Genomic DNA, 21441 nt, shown 5'->3' on the forward strand with positions numbered 1-21441 from the left:
AAAACATGCACCCACACAGTTGGCAAAGTACATTTGCTCAGAGGACTTTGTCTAGGGGCAAGGACTGACAGTGTTGGCTCACAACCCACAGCTCTGAGGGTCTCCAGACGCATGATGGCAGAACCCCGATCCTAATTCACTTTCGGAGCAAAGTTAAATTCTCATAGGCATAACAAAGACGGCGGGCCAGATTGGAACATAAATCTATCATGAACACACAGTACACAATGTGCAGTTGAGCAGTGGCTCCTAAAGTGGGTGCCTTGAGGACGGGAAAAGGGTGCTACAAGATTTATCATTTCAGTGACTGGGTATAAATGCACAGAATAGTCTGGTTTTTGCCCTGATTCCGAAAAAGACAGTATTCCTACTTAGCTGCTCACATGGCTAATGGCACGGCATGGTGACGCAGTGGTTATCATTGTTGCCTCACAGCAAGAGGGTTTCCTGTTCGAAACCCAGGGTGGGGGAGCCCCTCTGTGTGGAGTGTGCATGTTCTCCCAGTGTTAGCGTGGGATTTTTTTCTTTGGGTACTCTGGCTTCCTCCCACAGTCCAAAGACATGCAGGTTAACTGGTGACTCTAAACTGTCCATAGGTGTGAATGTGAGTGTGAATGGTTATCTGTCTCTATGTGTCAGCCCTGTGATAGTCTGGTGACTTGTCCAGGGTGTACCCCTCCCCTCGTCCAATGTCAGCTGGGATAGGCTCCAGCCACCCCACGACCCCTAACAGGATAAGCGGTTACAGAAAATTAATGAATGAATAGTAATAATAATGATTGTAATTATTCAAAATAGGATGATTTCAAAGTTTCCCACTATGCGAACACAGCCTCCATCTTTCATTCCTTGAAGGACCTTCTTAAAAAGGTTGGCATTACAATATTTGCACATATCCAAAAACCTGCTGATATCCAAGTCTTTCATAATGTTTCATATAGGTGTGTTTCCTCTTCTGACCTGAAATGTGGGCTTTGCCTTTGGTCATGCATCTCTACTACAGCTTTGCAAACCGTTGGCTAATTGGTTTGTGTACAACGCACTGCCAACAGGCAAGAGGCCTCACGTTTAACTGCGGTAAAAAACCAACTGAGACACCCATTCCGAATGTGCTGTATACAAGTCCAAAGAATGTTCCTGAAACCCGGATAATGTCGGCATATCCCACATGTCCTGTCCAGAAAATGCTACATTCAGAATAAGGCCTAATTCGGTACATCCAAATCTAATATGCAGTTGATGTGACCCATGTCAAATTCTTAATACTATCATATTCAGAATGTTAGTGGAATATTAGCATGCATGTAAAAGTGGTCATTGCTAGTTTATGGTGCATTTTTAATAACGTTTCAAAACTCTCAAAACAGCTAATTTAAGCCATTTGTCATTGTAACACAAAGTGCCTTCTGGCGTGGGAGTTTTTCACTTTTTCAGCAGATCAGAAAAATAGTGACCATCAGAGCAAGTGATGGGACGATTTGACACAGTGAACAGAGCTAAAAGAAATGCTGATACATCTCAGAACTCAACACTCTGAGACAACCGACAAAATGGAAAGCAGACTGAACACTATTCGACGTAACAGACAGGTTCTGGCTGCTTGGAAATGGGATATCCATCATTGTCCAATTCACTGTGGTATGGCACATCCCACCATCATACATGAGTGTGACATGACAAGAGACAAGAAATGGACTGTCAGAGGAGTCAAGATCTCCGGGTTGTGCTCATTTCTCCCCATAAGCGGCAGGCTCACATATCCTAAAGTATTAAAATGCCTGCAACCTTTTTTGTTTAGTTTATTGGTCCTTGTACACCTTAAATATAAGCTCATTTTAATTTAGAAGAAATTAAAGAAATACGTTTAACATTTTAGAGTATTTAGTTGTTTCTTTTAAGTCAAATATTTATCTTATATAATCTAAAACTGTTAAAACTGATAAGCCTCTTTGTATATATATTCAAGTTAAATTAAGGGGTTGGTCGGCCACGATGAAAAATATGCCCAGTCTAAAAAGGTTTGGGAATCACTGCTGTAAAGGAGTTGTTTTCTATTATTCTATTTCTTATTAAACTGATGGTATTTGTACAATAAACATGCTTTAGGTTCTCATGTTGCAAGTTCTTCAGACAGAAACAGTTTCCATTGTTTGCACAGGCTGCCTTGAAGAGACACTCGAGTCTCTTACTATCAGCGAGGCACACACAATATGCCCCAAACAATGCTTCAATGAAAACCAAACTTGGATTATGCAGGGTCGGCTGAGATACTTGGCTTTTGTGAGATGAACATTAGCCTTTGTGGCTTCTGGCTCTTCAACTGAAACGCTGATTAAAGTGCACTGTCCCTGAAAAATACGAGTGAATCCAATTAAAATGCACAACAAAACAGATAACTGCAGGAGACTGAGCAAGTTTGCTGGTTGTTTTCATGATCATTACTGGATTCTTCCTCCTGTCTGAAGGTGCTGGGCTAAATGGGATGCTGTACAATGACACTAAAGAAAAGGTGAAACCTGTGACCAATTATGGAAACAAAAGAAAAATGGATTAACAGTGGACACAAGCTGTGTATCTGCAATGCAGCATGTGAATATAGAACATCTGCAGACATACAATATTAATTTACAAGCAGAAATTAAACTACTGTCTTTGCTACTGATACTAATACTGACAAACAGTGTCTCCTTTCTCTCCTCCCTGTACTTACTACACACACGTGTATCTTAATTCCACATTAGAGATAAAGCACAACCTTCCTTACACATCTAAAGAGCTGAGAAAGGATTCCTTGGAATTCTGCTGAGTTTCTTTTTCGGTATCATGTTCACTCAGGTGGAGCAGAGAAGTCGTACCTGTAATGGGCTGTTCACTCCAACTGACCTGTCTGACAGCTTGTCTGCTGATCACACCGGCAGTCGTTTTTAGCCATCAATCACATTAAAACAAGCCAGAGAGGAAGTCTTAATAATCTAACAGCCCGCACTCTTACTTAGCAGATTATCGTGGCTACCTGTGCTGACATCACTCAACCTTGTTCCTGGAATTATTCATCGACATATGCCTGTGCAAGCTGCCTAGAAATTACATCTGATTTTTTTTTTTTTGCTGTGATTCATAATTATGGAAATATGAAATATATTTTTATTGTGCAACCTTGCAAAAACTCATGAATTTATTCAGATTGTTTTAGGGAGTGCCTGACAAGTACTGTAGCCGTAATACATGGTCCTGAAGTCTTTGACATCAGTGTCCCCGACCGAATTAAGTGCACAATATGTAATTTCAGCCGCTAGAGATTTCACAATCAAAACAACAACAAAAGATGGATTTGGTTGACATCGCGAAGTAGCATGAGGTCATAGGAGTTATTGTCTTTATTGGTAATCAATCACCACTGCCGATGAAAATCTATCTGACTCAATCATATATCAAAGTTGTATTCCAGTGACCTTTTTTGTATATTTTATCATTTTACTTTAATGAAACAGCTGTGGGTAACATTTGCTTATGTAGCCAAAAGATGAAGTGTGTAAGATTTAGGAGTATTTGGTGGCATCTAGTGCGTAATGCCTTTACTGTTCATTGTTGAGGAGTTTTTATGGGGAGCCGAATTATCCGCAGAGGTCTCTTCCTCTCCAAAACAAACAGCACCAGTGATTTAAACCATGAAAAACACAGAATAAAGCAGCTTCAGGTTACAAATCCACGAATTTCCGATGCATTTGGCATGCTGCTGCGGACCGCTAGTCCAACACACGCTAATGTGCAGTCATCTTTTTTCTCTGATAACATAAGATCCAGTTGTTCAGGACCTTTAACTAGAACTATCCACAAAGCTCTCTTCCTCTCCAAAACAAACAAACCAGGTGAATTACACTGCTAGAAACACTGAGGGCCACGGACTGTCAGTCAGTACCCTGTAGCAACTCAGATTAAGCCTGCCAAACAGTGCTGGGGTGCTGATCCCAGAGCACTCCAGCTCCTACCCAGAACAGCAAACTTACATTGCTGCTGATACAAAGGTTAGACGCAGCTCGCTGTGACCCCCAACAATGAATTTGTACTTCAATTTGTCTGTCTCCAGAGCTGCAACCTGCTCTCCCCCTAGGGAAGTAGTCTCCTGGGCAGGGAGTGAGGAAGAGGGGCCAGTCGGTGGACTAGCTAGCTAGCTTATCTCATCTAGCTTGTCTCAGTTGTGTTTTGATAAACAGGGAGATGGAGCGAGGCAAGGAGGGCTCAGCGAATCAGTGCACAGCTCTATAAAAAAAATAAGATTTCACCCATTTTAAATTGTAAAATCAATATGTGACACTCCATACACATAAGCTTACCATACACATTAGCCTGTTGGCGGGCATGAGCCACATGTCACAATAGCACATTGTAGTGTGATGGATTGATACTGAAACACATCAATAAATTAGGTCTCTGCTGAATTACTGTGTTCCACAATGGTGTGCAGTTAATTAAAAAAAAGTGCTATGTGGCAGAAAAAAATGTTACTGAGTATAATTCTGTGATACTGTATGATCTACAGGTACATATTATCTGGTATTTCCTGGATTTGCGTGGAAGTTGGAGAAACTAGAGGGGGTAAAGCAGATATAATGACACTGACACATTTTCTGTGGGTTTGAAAATTGTTGGAAACATTTGGTATAATGCCAGTCATCGACTCAACAAATTATATCACATAGAGTCTAATCACTTTTAGACTATTAAATGCAGCAATGTATATTATACCAGAGAAAGATCAAAATCAAATGGTTTTATTGTTGTTTTGAGCCCACACAGCAGAGGAAAAAAAAATGACTACACTACCCAAAATGCAGTGTGTGCCCTGTCCCGAAGGGCCAATAAAGTGCTGCGTTTGTTCTGTTCTGGTGGTGAGTGGGTGAGAGATGGTAAGCAAGAAAAGCAGTGTGATTACAGAGCAGTAAAGCGAGTCTCAGTCTCCCTAAAACACACACGCGGCCCGTCAATCGGCAGTTGAAAAATGAGGCTCACCTTGAAACGACAGGGGACTCGATTCGCTGGAGCATTCAGTGCTCTGTTACCACTGCAAAGGCGTGGGTGCGCACTCACTCACACACGCGCACACACATGTACATGTACACACACACACACACACACACACACACACATTCTTGAACAGCCCAAATCCACCAACTGGTAAATTAAACTCATTGCATGTATAAACAGATTTCATAAAATGCTGCGCCCTGTCAAGAAACTCCCTGTAGTGTTTAAACACAGCGTGTATGTGTGTTGGTTTTTGTGTGTGGTAACAGATGCTCAAGCACACTTGCAGTGCGTATTGATTACTCGCAAGCCGTGTGTGCAGCTTCCCAGATCCTTCTCCCTTTTAAACTCTGTCTCTTCACGCATCTCTTTCTGCCACGCTTCTTTCTTTATTCTTTAACCAACTCTATCAAACCAACTCTATGGAGATTCCAAGTTAGGAAAATGGGCCTTTGCATCTCTCCCTCAAACACACACACACACACACGTACACACACGCACACACACGTATCACTTTCATCTTGTCCGTGATCCTTCCCCTTCATCCGTTCTCTCCCCTTTATCCCTCCACCACCTTCCTGCACCTCCCCTTGCTGCTGTCTCCCCCTGTTCTCCTCTTTTGTCGCCTCCCCTTCATCCCCCCTCCAACACCCCTTCTCCTCCCCGCTCATTTTGCACAGCCAGAGGTGTGATGTGGGCGAGAGACTAAGATTAAATATAGAGGCAGAGGGAGGGGTGGGAGAAAGACACAGAAAATCAAAAACAACATGACAGAGATGGAAAAGGGGGCAGTGAGTGGAAAAGTGCGACAACAAACACAGGTAACGGTGACAGACGCCGGCGACGAGAGGAGAGTGGTATCCAGTAAGACTGAGAGAGAAAGAGAGCACGAGAGTTGTGGAGGGATGAAGAGAGACAGGCATGTAAATCAGAGAAGCTGACTTCTGAGGACATGGTGTCACTTTCCTGCCTGACAGCCTGCAGGTCAGGGGTGAGGAGTGACTTGAGATGGTAGGCACGCTGACACACATAGATAGGCGGTGAGAGTAAGATGAGTCGGAGAGAAACTTTGTAGCAGCAGGTGCTCTAGTGTCTGGTGTGGCTGCCGGTGAAAAGACAAATGCTTGGAAATGAGCTGCGGTGAAATTACCTTCAATTGACTTAGTCTGAATCCCAAGGCAAACTGCTTGACAACGCATATACACACTCACACACTCGCACATCTGCAGTCCTCACACTGGCGTGCTCTCTCTCATTCTCGCATTCCCTCCCTCTCTTCCTCTCAGGAAAAATATCATCATCATGTGCAATTTCTTTTTGCAAACAACACATCTCAGTCCATTTTTCATCCTCCCTGTGGCTGCGGCCTGCTTTGCAAATAGATTTCACACACACACGCTCACATGCACGCACAAAATACACACACACACACACACACACACATACACACACAAAAAACCCACACACAAACCTGAAAGGATGAGTAACCTCTGGGTCAAGACCTTTGTGGTCCACTCCAGGACAATTTTCCCACCGTTACCATGGCGCCCGATCATAAACAGTCTGGACTGTCAATTATCTGTGACCCACTGCTGGCTCCCAGGCAAAGAAGCAGTCCTTGAGCCAACAGCACTGTCAAGATTTTCATATAAATAGCAGCAATATGTCACTGAAGTCAAAATTCTTTGATCTGCAGTGCCTTACGTAAAGACCTTACATTTCGGATCTGTGCTGCCGTCAGTAAGGCTCTCCAGCTCAACTGTGTGCCAGGAACTTTGTCTTAAGCATTAACTGCACAGTACTGACACCAATTTAAGTCTCAGGTAACATGTAGAAAGTTTCATAAACTAGGGATACAGGCTGAAACAGACTAAATTCAAACTGTCCCCAATTCTGTACTGTGGCCCATGGGCAGGCCCTCCAGCATAATAAACTGCACTCACTCAGTTTTAATATTTAATGACATTAAATGAAAACTGAAATTCCAGAGAGACTGACAATATTAATTACACTTGCCATCAGGAAAAAAGGGCTATAGCACTCATTTCTATTCAGCTCATGCTGTCAAAACACCACGTGATGTCAGGCTTCAAAAATGAGTCGATATAGGTCACACAGAGCGAACATGTGCATAACTCTGATCTTGAATACATATGAACTATTAGAGCAGCGGTCAGCCTCATCACAGTCAGTATGAGTTACTACCTGTCCACGAGAGGGAACTTATCTTTAACTGCTGCAAGGCACGTCTCTAAAAACTTCTGGAAACCTTGAGCATGAATGTGATGTCTGCTTTTGCTTTTGAGGCAAGCCTCCTGATGAAAACTTTTTTGTCAGTAATCTCATGGGCTGCTAAACTAATAGGTGAACAAGGCCATATATTTCATTTATTTTCAAAAAATATTGAACTGTTTCAACCTTGACCCTGCAGCAAGGATCTATGCTTTGATGTTGCACCAGATGGCATTAAGTAAGCTCTTTCTCTGTGTGTGTGTGTGTGTGTTTGTGTTTGCCAGCTGGTTTAACATCACACACTGACTGCGATGAGAGGACAACACTGAAGGGAAGATATAGGACAAAAGGGAGAGCCAAATATTGATGGAGACATAAAGTTGATTTCAGTGTGCAGACTGATGCCTTGGACGAGCTTAATGTCATGCACAAATTATGTTTTGTCACCAGGTCTTTTGTCATTTGCATAAAGAAACATCTGTTGAAAAGCACCAATATTCAGCACTCAACAGCATGCTGGCTTCCTAGGCTGGGCAGGTGTCTGACTGAAATGTGGGTGAATACAAATTAATTTGCTGGATTGCCTGAACTGGATCTACAACATGTCTAAAATGTACTGATGCTTGGATTTTGTGCAGAAGTCACACAACAATTGCACAATCATAAACTCCAACCACCCACCACCCTCAGGAGCTCAATATGTGCAGTTAGGTGATTTCATTTTCTGCACAGACATCAGCCTATATTTTTTCCTGCCTTTGAATACAATATAAATTGCATTTGTATGGTTAATCAACCTCCATTACTCTCTTATCTGTCTTTTTTCTTTGATGTATCTCGCCAATATGTGCTGCTGCAATGGCCCAGTTTCCTCCTGAGGATATATTGCCCCAATTTTATCAGCTAATCATAGTGTCAGAGTGCAACATTAAAGTAGTCTGTGTCAATTCTCCAGTGATTCAAAATGATTAAGGTCAAACACCTAATTTTGCTCCCCTCCCAAATAACCAGGTGGAAGACGTATTCAGATTCTTGACTTAAGTAAAAGTACTAATAACACACTGTAAAAATACTCTGTTATAAGTGAAATTTCTGTATTGAAATATACAAGTATGATCAGGGAAATGTATGTAGAGTAAAAGTACTCAATGCAGAAAAATCCTAACATTTGAAAAGCTGGAAACATGAAATATTTCACATGAAAAGCTACCACGTAGATCTACAAATTTTGGGTAGTTTAATCTCTAACAAAACATCATATTTTATAAACTCTTGATATGTTTTGTGTGCAAAAGTCTAGTACCTAGTTACTAAATTTGCCAGATTAATGCAGCGGTATAACAAGTACAATATTTCTAGAGCTGCCCCCTGAAAATCAAAGATTTGAATCATCAGTCAGAGACTCCTCAGTCGACTGAGATTCTCCAAGTTGAGCAGCTGTGTGTTTTTGCTTTTATTTTTACAGTCAGCATGCAGTGTACTTCAGGGGATGTTCTGGCCTCCAGATTTAGCTGCAGAGTGAGTACTCCCCACATTCGTGCTGCTCTCCAGTACAGGAAGCTACAGACCCAGACTCAGGGTGAGTCAGAGCGAGACGGAGGCAGCTGCCCAAAGGAAGAGAGACTTCGCAAATAATGTTATCCTTGGCCTTCTGCTTAGAGGTGGTGAACTGACAGCTCACAGCAACTTAATACAATACACTCTCTGGCTTTTGTTTGGTATTGAATGTTGGAAAAAATGTTGCACATTTCCAATCCATTGTTAGCGTATTCAGCCGGCATTAGCTCTGAGGGCTACATTGGCTTGTTTACTATACTACATGAATGTCACTGTCACCCTGAACATCCTGCCATTCAAACTCTCAAACTCTATATGTCAAAAAAAAAAAAAAAAAAAAAAAAAAATCTGTGATTTGTTTAGTATTTGTATCGAGCAGCCAAATCTGATTCATCTGACATAAATCTGAGTTGGGTACAGCTCTAAATATGTCGCTCTGATATGAAGTGGAGTAGAACTAGACAATGGCATGAAAAGAAAAGACTCATGTAAGGTACAGTGAATATGTACACACAGTACCTGAGTTGATTTAACTGCATTCCACCACTGCAAATAACCCCACAATTCTGACCAAGCTTAATGAAACCAGATAACCTGCCTGCATTAAAATAAACTCTGCTGCCTAACAAACAAAAAATAAGTAAAAGATATATCTACACTGACTTTAGGCAACATGCTGTCTACCTTAATGGAAAACAGGAAGATGGACAGAGACAATGTTGCAGAGCTTCACATTATGCTGAAGTCGTTAGACAGACTTCCAAACTGCTTCCATGAGAGATGTCGAGGCAAGATGCATTATTGGTTTACATACCGCTGCGGGAGGCAAGCATAACCTCATTTGAAACGTGTCACGCTGTGTCATCATGTAATAAAACGACTACAACAACATCTGTCGTCCCAAATTTATAAGATTTATTGACATAGCTCAGGGGGTTTGTGTGGAACTTGCAACTTTATGGATATACAGTATAAGCTACTACCCTTAAGATATCCCTCGTCTTTTCTGTACCCTCAAAACGAAGAGCTTGATGAGATTTAGTTTTGCCTCTGTAACTCCAACCCACCTGCTGGTCTAATAAGGGCTTGATAGAGTTCTATCGATCTGGTCAGTGTGTGCATTCAGTTGAGGTCGAAGCTTTTATATGGTGCTTTACGTGCCTAATGTCTGTGTCTTCTTGCCAATGTGACCATTTATTCCCTGTCTCCCTCCGTTCTGTGGATGTTTCTCTCATTTATTGCCTCTCTTTTTCTCTCTTACAGAACAAACCAACGATGCCCAAAGAATCCATCCAACTCATCATCTGCGGGCCATTGGTTAGAGACTGAGAAAAGCATAGACAATTTTGTCCAATCAGAAGTAGCTCATCTAGTAAGGAGGTCATTAATGGAAGGACATTGAGGGTTTAAAGCCTTATTGGATATTGACTTCCTGTCTCCAGCTTTCACACACAAACTCTCTCACAAACACATCAATTCATCTGGGTAAACAAAAGCTGGAAACATTCTCACTTTTTATTGGATATAATCCTGCTGACGTTGGCTGATGTCACCGCTTGCTTTCATCCCGTTCAGCTCCTCAGGGGGCTGAGCCAATCTGCAGAGGAGTATGGGCAGGAGGGTGGCTGACCCAACCAATCCGGTGCCTGCGCTGGGGGTTCCCCTGGCAGGGGGGCGATGGGGCCCGCTGTGCAGTGTCGGGGTGCAAACATCTCCCGGACTGCGGACTCTCCCCTCTATCAAACGACACGGCAGCCAACCAACCAACACTCATCGGCCACTCGCCATGGCAACAGGCAAAACAGCGACAGTGGAGACAGGGGGAGTTATCAGAAGTGACAGCAACGGTCTGCCAGTGTCCAAGGAGACATCTCAGAACGAGATCAACAGCCTGACACAGGACGACATGGGGTCACAGGGGTCAGGCAGCGGAGTTTACTGCCAAATCAAAACTATACGGACAAACCCAAAGGACACAAGGGAGAAAAGGACAGCTCGGTATACAAATGGCAGTGTGGTAGCCTCTGATGTGGTGGGGGGGGTTTGCACTGAGGCCACAGAAGGTAAGGAGCCAGCCGGAGAGAGGAGGAGGGTGCAGTCTCTGCGTGGGGAGACTCATCGCTCTGTATTAAAGACAGGGAGTGTTTGCACAACTGTGCATGCTACCCCACCACGGCCCTGCCGAGTGATGGCGACTTCCCCACCCAGCCTGTGTGGGACATGCGGGAGGAGGCGATCACAGATTACACCATGCACAGGAGCATGTCGCAGGAGGGCTGTCAATCAAATAACAGCCAGCCAGACTTTACCTAATCCGCCACGGAAACCGTCTGTGGCTCAGTCGAGAAAAGAATGTGCTCTGGACTCTCAGTCTTACCCCAAAAACACAGAGACAGCAAACACCTCCGCACACACATCGGCAAAGACTTCTCAAATACCACAGCTGTCACACACTATACCAAAAACACACAGCTCACATTCCAACCACACGTCACACACACAGAACAAAACAAGAGAGTCAAAGCAGCAAACAAGGCCACATTCTGCAGACTTTTCTCATTACAAGGACTCAGCCACACAAACAACAGAGATACACATGCACAACAACACAGAGAAAACCACAGCTACCACACATACACCACGGCCACACACACCATCCACAGAAGCAGCAGAGCCACAGCCGACTGAAAAACAAAAGTCTGACTTGGCTAAAATCCAGCACAATGATGAACACTCATCAGTCCGTATCACTTCCAAACATCCAGCTCCTTCTGTTCACAGTGACTTAAAATCTACCAACACTCCACCTCTCCCAGCAAAAAACTCTACCACACCCACTTGTACCAAACCGGCCACACCTGCAGCGCAAACCAAAAACACCCAGGAGACCACTAACGCTCCCAAACAAACAGGCCGGATCAGACTCAAGGACTACGCAAAACAGAAGAGTAAATCATTCGATGACCACACTCTGCCTTGTAAGACGCATATGAAAGCACAATGTAATGGGGCCCCAGGAGGGTTGCTGGGTGCACCCATAGGGAATGCACCACGAGGGCTGGAGAGGCAGTTGCAGAGTGTGGAGGAGAACCTCCAGTCCAATCAGGAGAAGATCAAGGTGCTCCTCAATGTCATTCAAGACCTGGAGAAGAGCAAGGCCCTCAGCGAAGGGTGAGAGAAGGGAGTTAATGGGGGACAAAATGGGAGAGAGAAGGGGAGATAGAGGGGATGAAAGGACACAAGAAGAAGTAATGGAGGATGTTGTGGAAGAAAAGAGAAAACAAGAAGGTTAGACACCAAGACGAAGTTATGAAGGAGAGGTAGAGATATTCATTGCAGTAGCAAGGGCTTAAAGGAATTGTGCGGATTTTTTGAGGTTGGGTTGTATGAGGTACATATCCATAATCTGTGCAATACCTAGATGTCAGTCGGCATGCTCCCAGTTTGGAGAAGCATGCAGGAGTACCACCACAGGGGCTCAAAATGTACTCACAATGTGATTTAGGACATGCATCTGGATCAACATCCCACATCACGTTCCTGAAGCCAACACTGCAATCAACCAATCACAGGCCTCTGACATCATCAGTGTGCTGCTTCTGTGCTTCTTTCAAAATTCCTTTGTGCTTCTTCAGAGCTAAGCTTTCAAAATGAATTTCGGAAAATTGAACAAAATTGAACAAAATTGTTCAATTGTGCTAACTTGAATTTGTAAATCTAGCTTAGCTCTGAAGAAGCACAAAGGAGTCAGAGGGCTGTGACTGGTTGAATGCAATGTTGGTCCTGGAATGCGATGTGGGTTGTTGATCCAGGAGCATGTCCTTTTGGCAAAATCAAATGCAGAAATGTACTGCTGTGGATGGGAGTTAGTACCAAAACATATTTAAGCTATGTAAAAAACAGTTTGAATCGATGATTGTCCAGACTCACATGTAGCAATGACAGCTAACAATGCGTTAAAAATGGATTTTGCTGCAAAGATGCTACACATTCTAAAACATGAATGCTTCACACACATCTTCCCCACCCAAGATGAGTGTCACCAATTCAGTATTTGACCGATTGTCTCCCCTTTGTGTTCCTGAGATATTCTGATTTTTTTTTTTTTTTTTTTTGTCATAATGAGCTTATGAATCCTTGAGTTACGGCCAAAAACATGTTTTTTGAGGTCACAGTGACCTTGAACTTTGATCACCAAATTCTAATCAGTTCATGATTGAGTCCAGGTGGATGTTGGTGCTAAATTTATAGATATTTAATAATTTATAGATTTCCACCAGGTGTTCTTGAAAACATAATGCCTCTGGCCACCACTATCATTGGTGCGGAGGCATGAAAGAATCAGTGTCATTTAAAGTGGACACTATATTGAGATTTTTTTTTACCGTTTTACCTTGCTGTCAGGCAGCCCTTTACTTTGGCATTACATTTTCTCAACCATAGAACTTCCGTATTCCTGTGGTGCTCACTCTTTTGGCCAGTTCAGTCTCCCTCTACAAAAGTTCTTCTTCTAACTCTGATTGGCAAAGATATCCTCATTTCCACTGTGAATGGCATTTCTTCGTCACTGTTGCAATCACTCAGTTTTTTGTATTTGTTGACTCTTCCATAAACCCCTGAAAGTCTGGCCCCTACAGCTGATCTGCAGCGTAATAAAGTCAAGATAAAGCAGTGAAAATACTCTCAATAAAGCAAACACTTAAACTGATATTGAATTTTTGGGTTGCTAAAATATACTTTTGCTGCTGCCCCCATCCACAGCAGTGCATTGTTTAGCTTCTGTGTTGGTACTTGTGCCTGTTTCTCCAAGCTGGAGGCATGCGACAGCCATCTACTGTAGTTAATACACTGACTGTGGATAAGTATCTCATACAACCCCACTTCAAAAAGCCAAACTATCCCATTCAGTAAGAGAGTGATATAGAGTGATAAAGAGAAGAAAGAGAAGAAGAGGGGAGGGTGTCAAGGGAGTGCACAAGACTGAGAAGAGAGTATATTTGAGTTTTTACAGCAATATATACCGACAGGCTTTCAAGTCCGTGTAATAGATTTTAAATGTCAGGCCAGTGGAGAGTTGCTGCAGTGTGTGTGTATGTGTGTGTGTTTGTGATCCAATCCTGCAGGGATGTACAATACCTGGCAGCCTGTATTCAATATCAGTAGATCCTCCCTCTGTCCCTTCATCTTACATACCTGTCCCCACAGTAACAGTGTCCCCAAGAGACATCATATTACCCACCAAGGCAAACTAATTTGTTCTTTCTTTCTCTTCTGCTCATTTTTCCATTCTTGAATCCTCCTCTCCCGCTCCATATGCTTTGTTCCCCCCCCACCTTCATAAATCTAAGTACTCACTTCACTTTAATCAATGCCCTTCCCCCTTTCTCCGTCGCTCTTTAACCTGCCTCAAGCTATTATCCCTCTCTTTACCTTCACCCTTGCACCTCTCTTTCTTCCACCCTTAATGAATACCCTTTTCTCTCACCTCATCCGTCTTTCTTTCTGCACCTCCAACATATGAATCATGCCTGCAACTAACAACTGTGAATCACTCCGTTGCCCTCTCACCATTTTGTGATCTCCCCCCTCTCCCTGCCCCGACAAGCTGTCCATCACCCTCGCCGGCTGTCATGTGTCAGCTGTCAGTCTGTTTTGTTTCTCTATCGCATCTCTATTCTTTGCATCCTCTTCCTCCTCACCCATTTCACCTTTACTGTCAGTAATTCTCCTCCTGTAGTTTATATTATATGCCCTTCTCCCATCCTAACTTTCAACCCTCTTTCTACCACTCCTACCAAATACCTTATGCCCTTCAGTTTTACTTCTCCTCCCAAACAACCAATGTCCTGCCCTTTTCGCCTCATCGTCTCTATGATAATCTTTCTTTCTCCACCTTAACTTCTTTTTTGACTTGTTTTCATGTTCTGTTTTTACCCTCTATCCCTCCGTCTTTTTGGTGAGGGTTAACAGATGTCTCTAGCTCCAGACTAATCCCTATCAGATTACATCTGAGAAATGCAGTTAATGTTTAAGCTGCACAGTAAGGCTCCGAAACTCAGTGTACACGCTGTCCTGCCCTGTGAGTGTGACTGTATATAATTATGCATTCATAGTTTTCAATGTGTGTGTGCTTGTCGTGAGGATGCTCCAGCTAAATGAATGGAAAAAAAGGGTAAAGAGGGAGACAGAAGAGAAAGGGTGAGCACAATTGAGAGAGGAAAAAGACATAAAAAAGAGTGAGAAAAGCAAGAGAACCAGCCAGTGAGAGGGTCCACATGTATCTGATGCTGTGCCAGAAACGAAAGCACTTTAAGTGGGCCGTGGTGATAAAAGTGTCGGCTGTGCTAAGAGGTTGTCGCTGTGCTCAGCTCCTTGTTTTCTTTTCTCTCCCGGAGCAAATGCTTGTCTTCTCTTGCTGTTGTTTGTCTTTGATAAAGACTGGTCGGGGAGAAAAAATGATGCCAGTCACACGGCCTCTCTCCATGTAATTAAAATGTCTATTTTATCAACATAAATCAGCTACTCCCCCATCTACACAGTTCAGTAAAGGGGCAGCCAAAATATCTTGGCAAAATAAAGCGATTTAATTAAATGGCAGTCAGCATGAGCTTGTCAGATCTTTCTATCTGACTTTATTTCCCAACAAGTCTTTTGCTCTGTAGTCTTGTTCAACCTTGATAACACGGCTTGCATGTGTAATCATGGTTTTTTTTTATAAACGCAAACCAATTTACAGACAACTATTTTCTAGTGTGAAAGACAACAAGATGATTTTCACTCAACACTGCACTTATGATATTGGTGTCATGTAATGTCTGGCTCCGCACTAAGCCTACCTACACAGTCACTGCACACAATGCTTGCTGTTTATTTTCTACCTGCCTGGAATGCCAAACAGGCGAACCATCAGAAGTATTCAGGTGATGTCCTGAATTCTCCTGGTGGGGCACATCGTATGCACTAAACATCACAAGCTATTTTGTGCCCTTTGACAGCCCCCTGAGAGTACACCTGATGCTGCTGCACTCCAGCTCAGCCGCCGGATGAAAATGTTCAGTGTCATCGTTGCAAACCACAAATATGTTACATTTGCACGTTTCATACGTATCATATCATTGTTTCTAAAGTGATGAAATACACAAGCTGTCTGTCATCAGGAGGAGGAGGGGATGGTGGATGGCATGTCACCTCGGTAAAATGCCTACCAAGCTGCAGACCACTGTTTGAGTCCAACAAACAACTACAGCTGTATTTTGGCTCTGCTGAGTGGCATTTCCATCAGTGGTCGCGGCACCAAACCTGAATGGTTTTAACGACACATTAAGGCATTTCCCAGTGGTGTTTTAGCCACGGAACCTGGGTGTTTTTCATCATCACATTCCGGCATTTCCTAGCAGCATTTGAGCTACCAAACCTGGGTGTTTTTTTGTATCAACACAATGCAGCATTTCCAGGGTTTGAGCCAGCATTTCCCAGCAGATTTGAACAACCGAATGCAGGTGTTTTTCAGTGCTATATTGCAGTGTTGCCCAGTGGCCTTTGAGCGATCGAAACTGGGTGTTTTTCATCATCACATTCCGGTATTTCCTCGCAGCATTTGAGCTACCAAAGGTCATCGACACAATGCAGCATTTCCAGGGTTTGAGCAATGGAATCTGAGTGTTTTTCTCAAACACATCGCAGCGTTTCCCAGCAGATTTGAACCACCAAATGTGGGTGTTTTTCAGTGCCACATTGCAGGGTTTCCCAGTGGCGTTTGAGCCATGGAATCTGGGTGTTTTCATCAACACACTGTGGCATTTCCAGTATTTGAGCCATAGAACCTGGGTGTTTTTCTCAAACACATCGCAGCATTTCCCAGCAGCATCTGAAGCACCAAATGCGGGTGTTTTTCACTGACAAATCTCAGTGTTTCCCAGTGGTGTTTGAGCCACAAAACATAGGTATTTTTAGCCAAAAATGATCTTTTCCTGACCATAACTAAGTGCTTTTTTGGGCCAAACCAACTACACCTTCACCACAGCATTACTGAGAAACATCTGCTGCAAAACAATGTACAAATATAACACATCTGTGGTTTGCAGAAATGTTTAATGCGACTATTTCTTCTAGCAACTGTGTTGTGCACTGAGTATGTGTAGGTGAAGAGACCAATAAAAACTGTGATAACGTTAATCAAGAGACTCTTTCTGGGAAAGAAAAGCAAGGCCATTTCTTTCTTAGTCCAAAAAGACTTTATATTTCAGTGACTCATGCCAAAGCTGATATTTATACATTATATTTATTGAATCAGTTTATCAAAGGTAATAATTCTTCACTGAACATGACTGAAATAACATTTTATAAGTATCAATTATGTTCAATTAAACTCCTGCGAGTGTGTGTGAACGTTTTGCATCTGTTGTTTCTGCAGTCGCAGCTCATACAGAACTGGTCAGGACATAAACAACTGCCCCACCTGCCAAAAGACAGCATGCATCATCTACAGGTAACCTGATCAACATAATGAGCTTACTGCATTACATAACCCAACAATGACAACTCATTCTTTCCTGCAGCGTAATAAACAGCCCTGAAACTTCTCTGAGAAAAGCGGCATGCCTTTTGTAGCCTTGAAAATGTTCCATTTCACGTTGTTTTTCTCTCAGCTTTTCCACATTTTATCACTTCTTTCTTTTTTATTTTTCATATCCTTTCTTCCTGGTATCCTGCTGTCTCTGCCCTTTTCTCCTGCTCTGATAATTGCACTACTCACACAATATATCCCTATTATGTGAAAAATGCAAGACTATGAATGATCCCCCCTCATCAATATTGAAATTAATACGTGCTGTATTATAGAGATTAGACAAGGACACTCTCTCCAGGAATGATATTTACACATAAAAGAATGTTCTGTGCAAACAAGCAAATTAATTCAGCACCTAAATAATGCGTCTTTCCTGCTCCAGTCGTCCCTCGTGTGTGTGACCTAAATAAGTAATTGCATTCTTAGATCCTCTGCAACTTACAGAGCGGCGCACTCACAATCTGATACCACATACTGTAGTTTAATTCTCCCATCACCTCCACCCCATCCCTCTCTCATTCTCATCTTTTCATTATGTAAATCATTCCATATTTTTCATCCCATGCCTGCTAAAGCTCTTTCTTTCATCTCCAAATTTCAATCAAACTGGTTTCCTCTGTACATCCTTACCTCATTTCATCTGTCACATGCCGACGCTATAATCACCTGTGCCCTGCTCCCACCCAACTGCCAAGACCCTGCGCAAGAAGTCAACCTGTGGGTTTTCCACAAATAAAGTAGCCTCATGGAGAGCAAACAAAACAAATGGAACAGAGAAGAACAAATATGTACTTGCTGTAAGTGGAATAATCTGGCATCAAAAGCTCCTTTTAGTCCAAAAGTTTTTTGCGTGTGTATGTATCAGATCAAAGCTATGCTTGGAGCTAATTGTGTTTGTTTTCAATCACATGTATATAAATCTCCCTTGCAGCCCGTAAGAGATAAAGACACATTTTACAGGGCCTTTCTCTCTCCAGTTCTCAATAACTCACAAAGACATTCGCCTCCCAGCAGCGCCGCATCTGCATTCCTCCCGTACTTTCACTTTCTACAACTCTGCCGTTTAATCGCTCCATCTCTTTTTCCAACTCCCTCTTCCTCTTCCTCTTCATCCCATTCTCTCCTCCCCTTGATCTTAATTAACACAGCAGGATGCTTAGCCAAGTAAGTTGTAATGAACACCGAGGGGAAAGGACTAGCACGTGACAACATACTCATCCACCACACAGATGAAATAAACATACACATATCTTCCTCCTACTTTACACTGAGTCATATGCATGCACATAAACATGAAGATGAAAGCCTTAAAACTTGCATTACACAACCATTAAATTAAAGGGATACTTGTCTGATTTCAACCAGCTTTGTACCATAACAATGTGAGTTGTATGTGTAAAAGAACTGTGGTAAACTTTCCTTCATCTTGCCAGCACCCAGATCTGCCAACAAAAACTTGCCAGATGATGCAATTTTGCTGGCTTTCGGGCTGTTGCTTGAACTAGATTGTAAGTTCTCATTTTTGTTTTGCCACCAGTGACACAAAGAGTACAGAAGCAGATTCAGAGAGAGACCCTTCTCGGTCTAAAACTCAGACCGAACTCTGATCAAATGGCAAAGCAGGCAGTGCTGATCAAACATAAACCAAGTTGCTGTTGCAGTATTGTGTATTTCTTGTTGTATTCAATGAATGTTTTCAAAAAATATTTTAACGCATTGTTTAGCTTTCTGTACAGGACGTTGGCACCATACTGTCTCCTGTACTGTAAAAACAGAGGCTAAAAGAAAAACTGAGATTAAATGGAGAAACATACATCACCCACCAAAAAACAACAGGGACTAGGCCTTACATCTTGCGTCACAGTGAGTTATCTGACTTATATTGAGTATTGACTTATGCAGTCTTGTCACCTTGCATTGGATTGTTGGTCTTCTCATCACTTGTCAAATTAGAAAAAACAAAACCTAAAAAGTTGTTGATTAACCTAATGTTTGCCTTAATCCCAAGATTAAACCTACAGGAAACCATACACCTAATCTGTATTCTGATGTCAGTGTAGTATCTTGCATCAACAACACAGATGACTTGCCCAGACGGGGTTACAAGGCAGACGATTAGTTTCCATGTAGCCGAAATAGGTGTGAGACCAAATATACAAATTATTGAAAATATGAATAATGCATTCTTTATGCCTTTATACTTGTTCGTCCATCCATCCATCCATCCATCCATTTTCAATTGATATCCAAGGCTGGGTCGCAGGGGCAGCAGGCCAAGCAAAGCATTCCAGACATCCCTCTCTCCGGCAACGCTTTCCAGCTCCTCCTGGGGGACCCCAAGGTGCTCCCAGGCCAGACGAGATATGTAATCCCTCCAGCATGTTCTGGGTCTGCCCCGGGGCCTCCTACCAGTGCGACATGTCCGGAACACCTCCAATGGGAGGTGCCCAGGAGGCATCTTAATCAGATACCTGTACTCAGAGCTCCCTCCTGATGTCCGAGCTCATTATCCTATCTCTAAGGCTGAGCCCAGCCACCCTTCTGAGGCAATTTATTTCAGCCGCTTTTATCCGCGAAGTGATTCTTTCGGTCACTACCCAGAGCTCATGACCATAGGTGAGGGTTGGGACGTAGATAGACCAGTAAATTAAAAGCTTTGCCTTCTGGCTCAGCTTTCTCTTCACCACAATAGTCCAGCACAACGCCCGTATCACTGCAGATGCTGCATCAAATGCCAATCCATCTCACAATCCATCCTACCCTCACTCATGAACAAGACCTCAATACACACTCCCTTGCTTGGGGCAGTAACCCACTCCCAACCCGGAGGGGGCAATCCACTGTTTTCCTGATCCTTGTTGCATTTATTATTCAGTCTAGTTTTCCTAAATTTACAAGCTTTAGAAATAGGATCAAGAAGCTTGTGGAAGCAGGCCCTGCTATATCCTACAAACCACAAACCATGGGTGTTTTTAGGGACCGGTAGGAGTGTTTATTGGTTCAGTGTGGTGCAGTACATTCTGGTAGTTTTAAGTTTTCAACCTCTTCAGCAAAAGCAAATGCCATGCTCTCTGTTTTCTCTTGTCATGTAGCACCAGCATTTCAAAAGTATTTGCATCTTTCTACTGCACTGAGAGCCCAGTTTTATGAAGAGACCATATTTTCAGTAGCAAAATACTAATTCAAACAGGAAAACAAAATTGCACAAAAGGCATTATTCTGAGAATTCATAAATTAGTCTGCTCTCCAAAAAAAGACAGAGGAAAAAGCTCCCCCCAAAATAATTCTATCAAAAGCTCTGAATATGCTGCATAGATTAACAGTGTAGGAAATTATTTTTTTGACAAATAAACCGAGTGTGTAATATGAGAGTGAACATGCAGCGGAGGAAACCTGTCATTAGTAACACGAAAGAACATTTAATAACAGTAATTAAGACATTAAAATACTTTCAAGGCCCTGAATTTAGATCTCCAGACACTTGTGGATGATTTTTAAGGGCCTGAGGCTATGCTGATCTCAAGAGTGTCTTTCTTCTTCTCCTCACATCATTATCATCCTTCTTCTCTCTCTCCTCAGTTTCAGAGATTTTCTTTCCTGCTCCACTTTCCCTTTGTTTTTCCTGCACACATGCAAATATAATCATGTATACACACATGCTAATTAATCCAACAAAAAAGGGAATCCGCTATTGTTGGATGCGTTTGTGCATGCATCTCATATGCGTACTTGCATGCACACACACTCATACCAACAAACAAAGAAATGGACACACTTGTTGAAGATGTTAAGAAAAAATGATAATGACTTGGACAGATATGAAGATTCTGCTCTGTAATCATTTTTCTTCTCCTTTAAAGTTCCCATAAAAAAAAATTACACACATTATATATGCAGAAAACATTTTCAGTAGCCGATTGTGCCAAACGCAAAAGTCTGCAGCTCCATTTGTTTGATTGGATGGCCTTATCATAGCCTCAGAGAGGATTCTGGGTAGAGAGGATGGTGAGATAGGGAAAGGGAGACACACAAGCAAAGGATGAATTACGCGTGGGACT

The 21441-nt window shown here is 42.6% G+C and overlaps 2 protein-coding genes across 2 annotated transcripts in view; one reads left to right on the forward strand and one right to left on the reverse strand.

Annotated features, from left to right (window-relative positions):
* The window catches only part of dock2 (dedicator of cytokinesis 2), a 149706-nt gene that overhangs the window by 51617 nt on the left and 76648 nt on the right, over positions 1 to 21441 (reverse strand). The window lies entirely within an intron of this gene.
* The window catches only part of insyn2b (inhibitory synaptic factor family member 2B), a 13578-nt gene continuing 2427 nt past the window's right edge, over positions 10291 to 21441 (forward strand). The window contains exons 1-2 of the mRNA XM_033633099.2: positions 10291 to 11985; positions 17228 to 17302. Of these exons, the coding sequence (XP_033488990.1) occupies positions 10424 to 11985; positions 17228 to 17302 (1637 nt within the window). The 5' untranslated portion in view covers positions 10291 to 10423. The remainder of the gene's footprint in view (positions 11986 to 17227; positions 17303 to 21441) is intronic.

Source organism: Epinephelus lanceolatus, chromosome 7, assembly GCF_041903045.1.
Source record: "Epinephelus lanceolatus isolate andai-2023 chromosome 7, ASM4190304v1, whole genome shotgun sequence".
NCBI lineage: Eukaryota > Metazoa > Chordata > Actinopteri > Perciformes > Serranidae > Epinephelus > Epinephelus lanceolatus.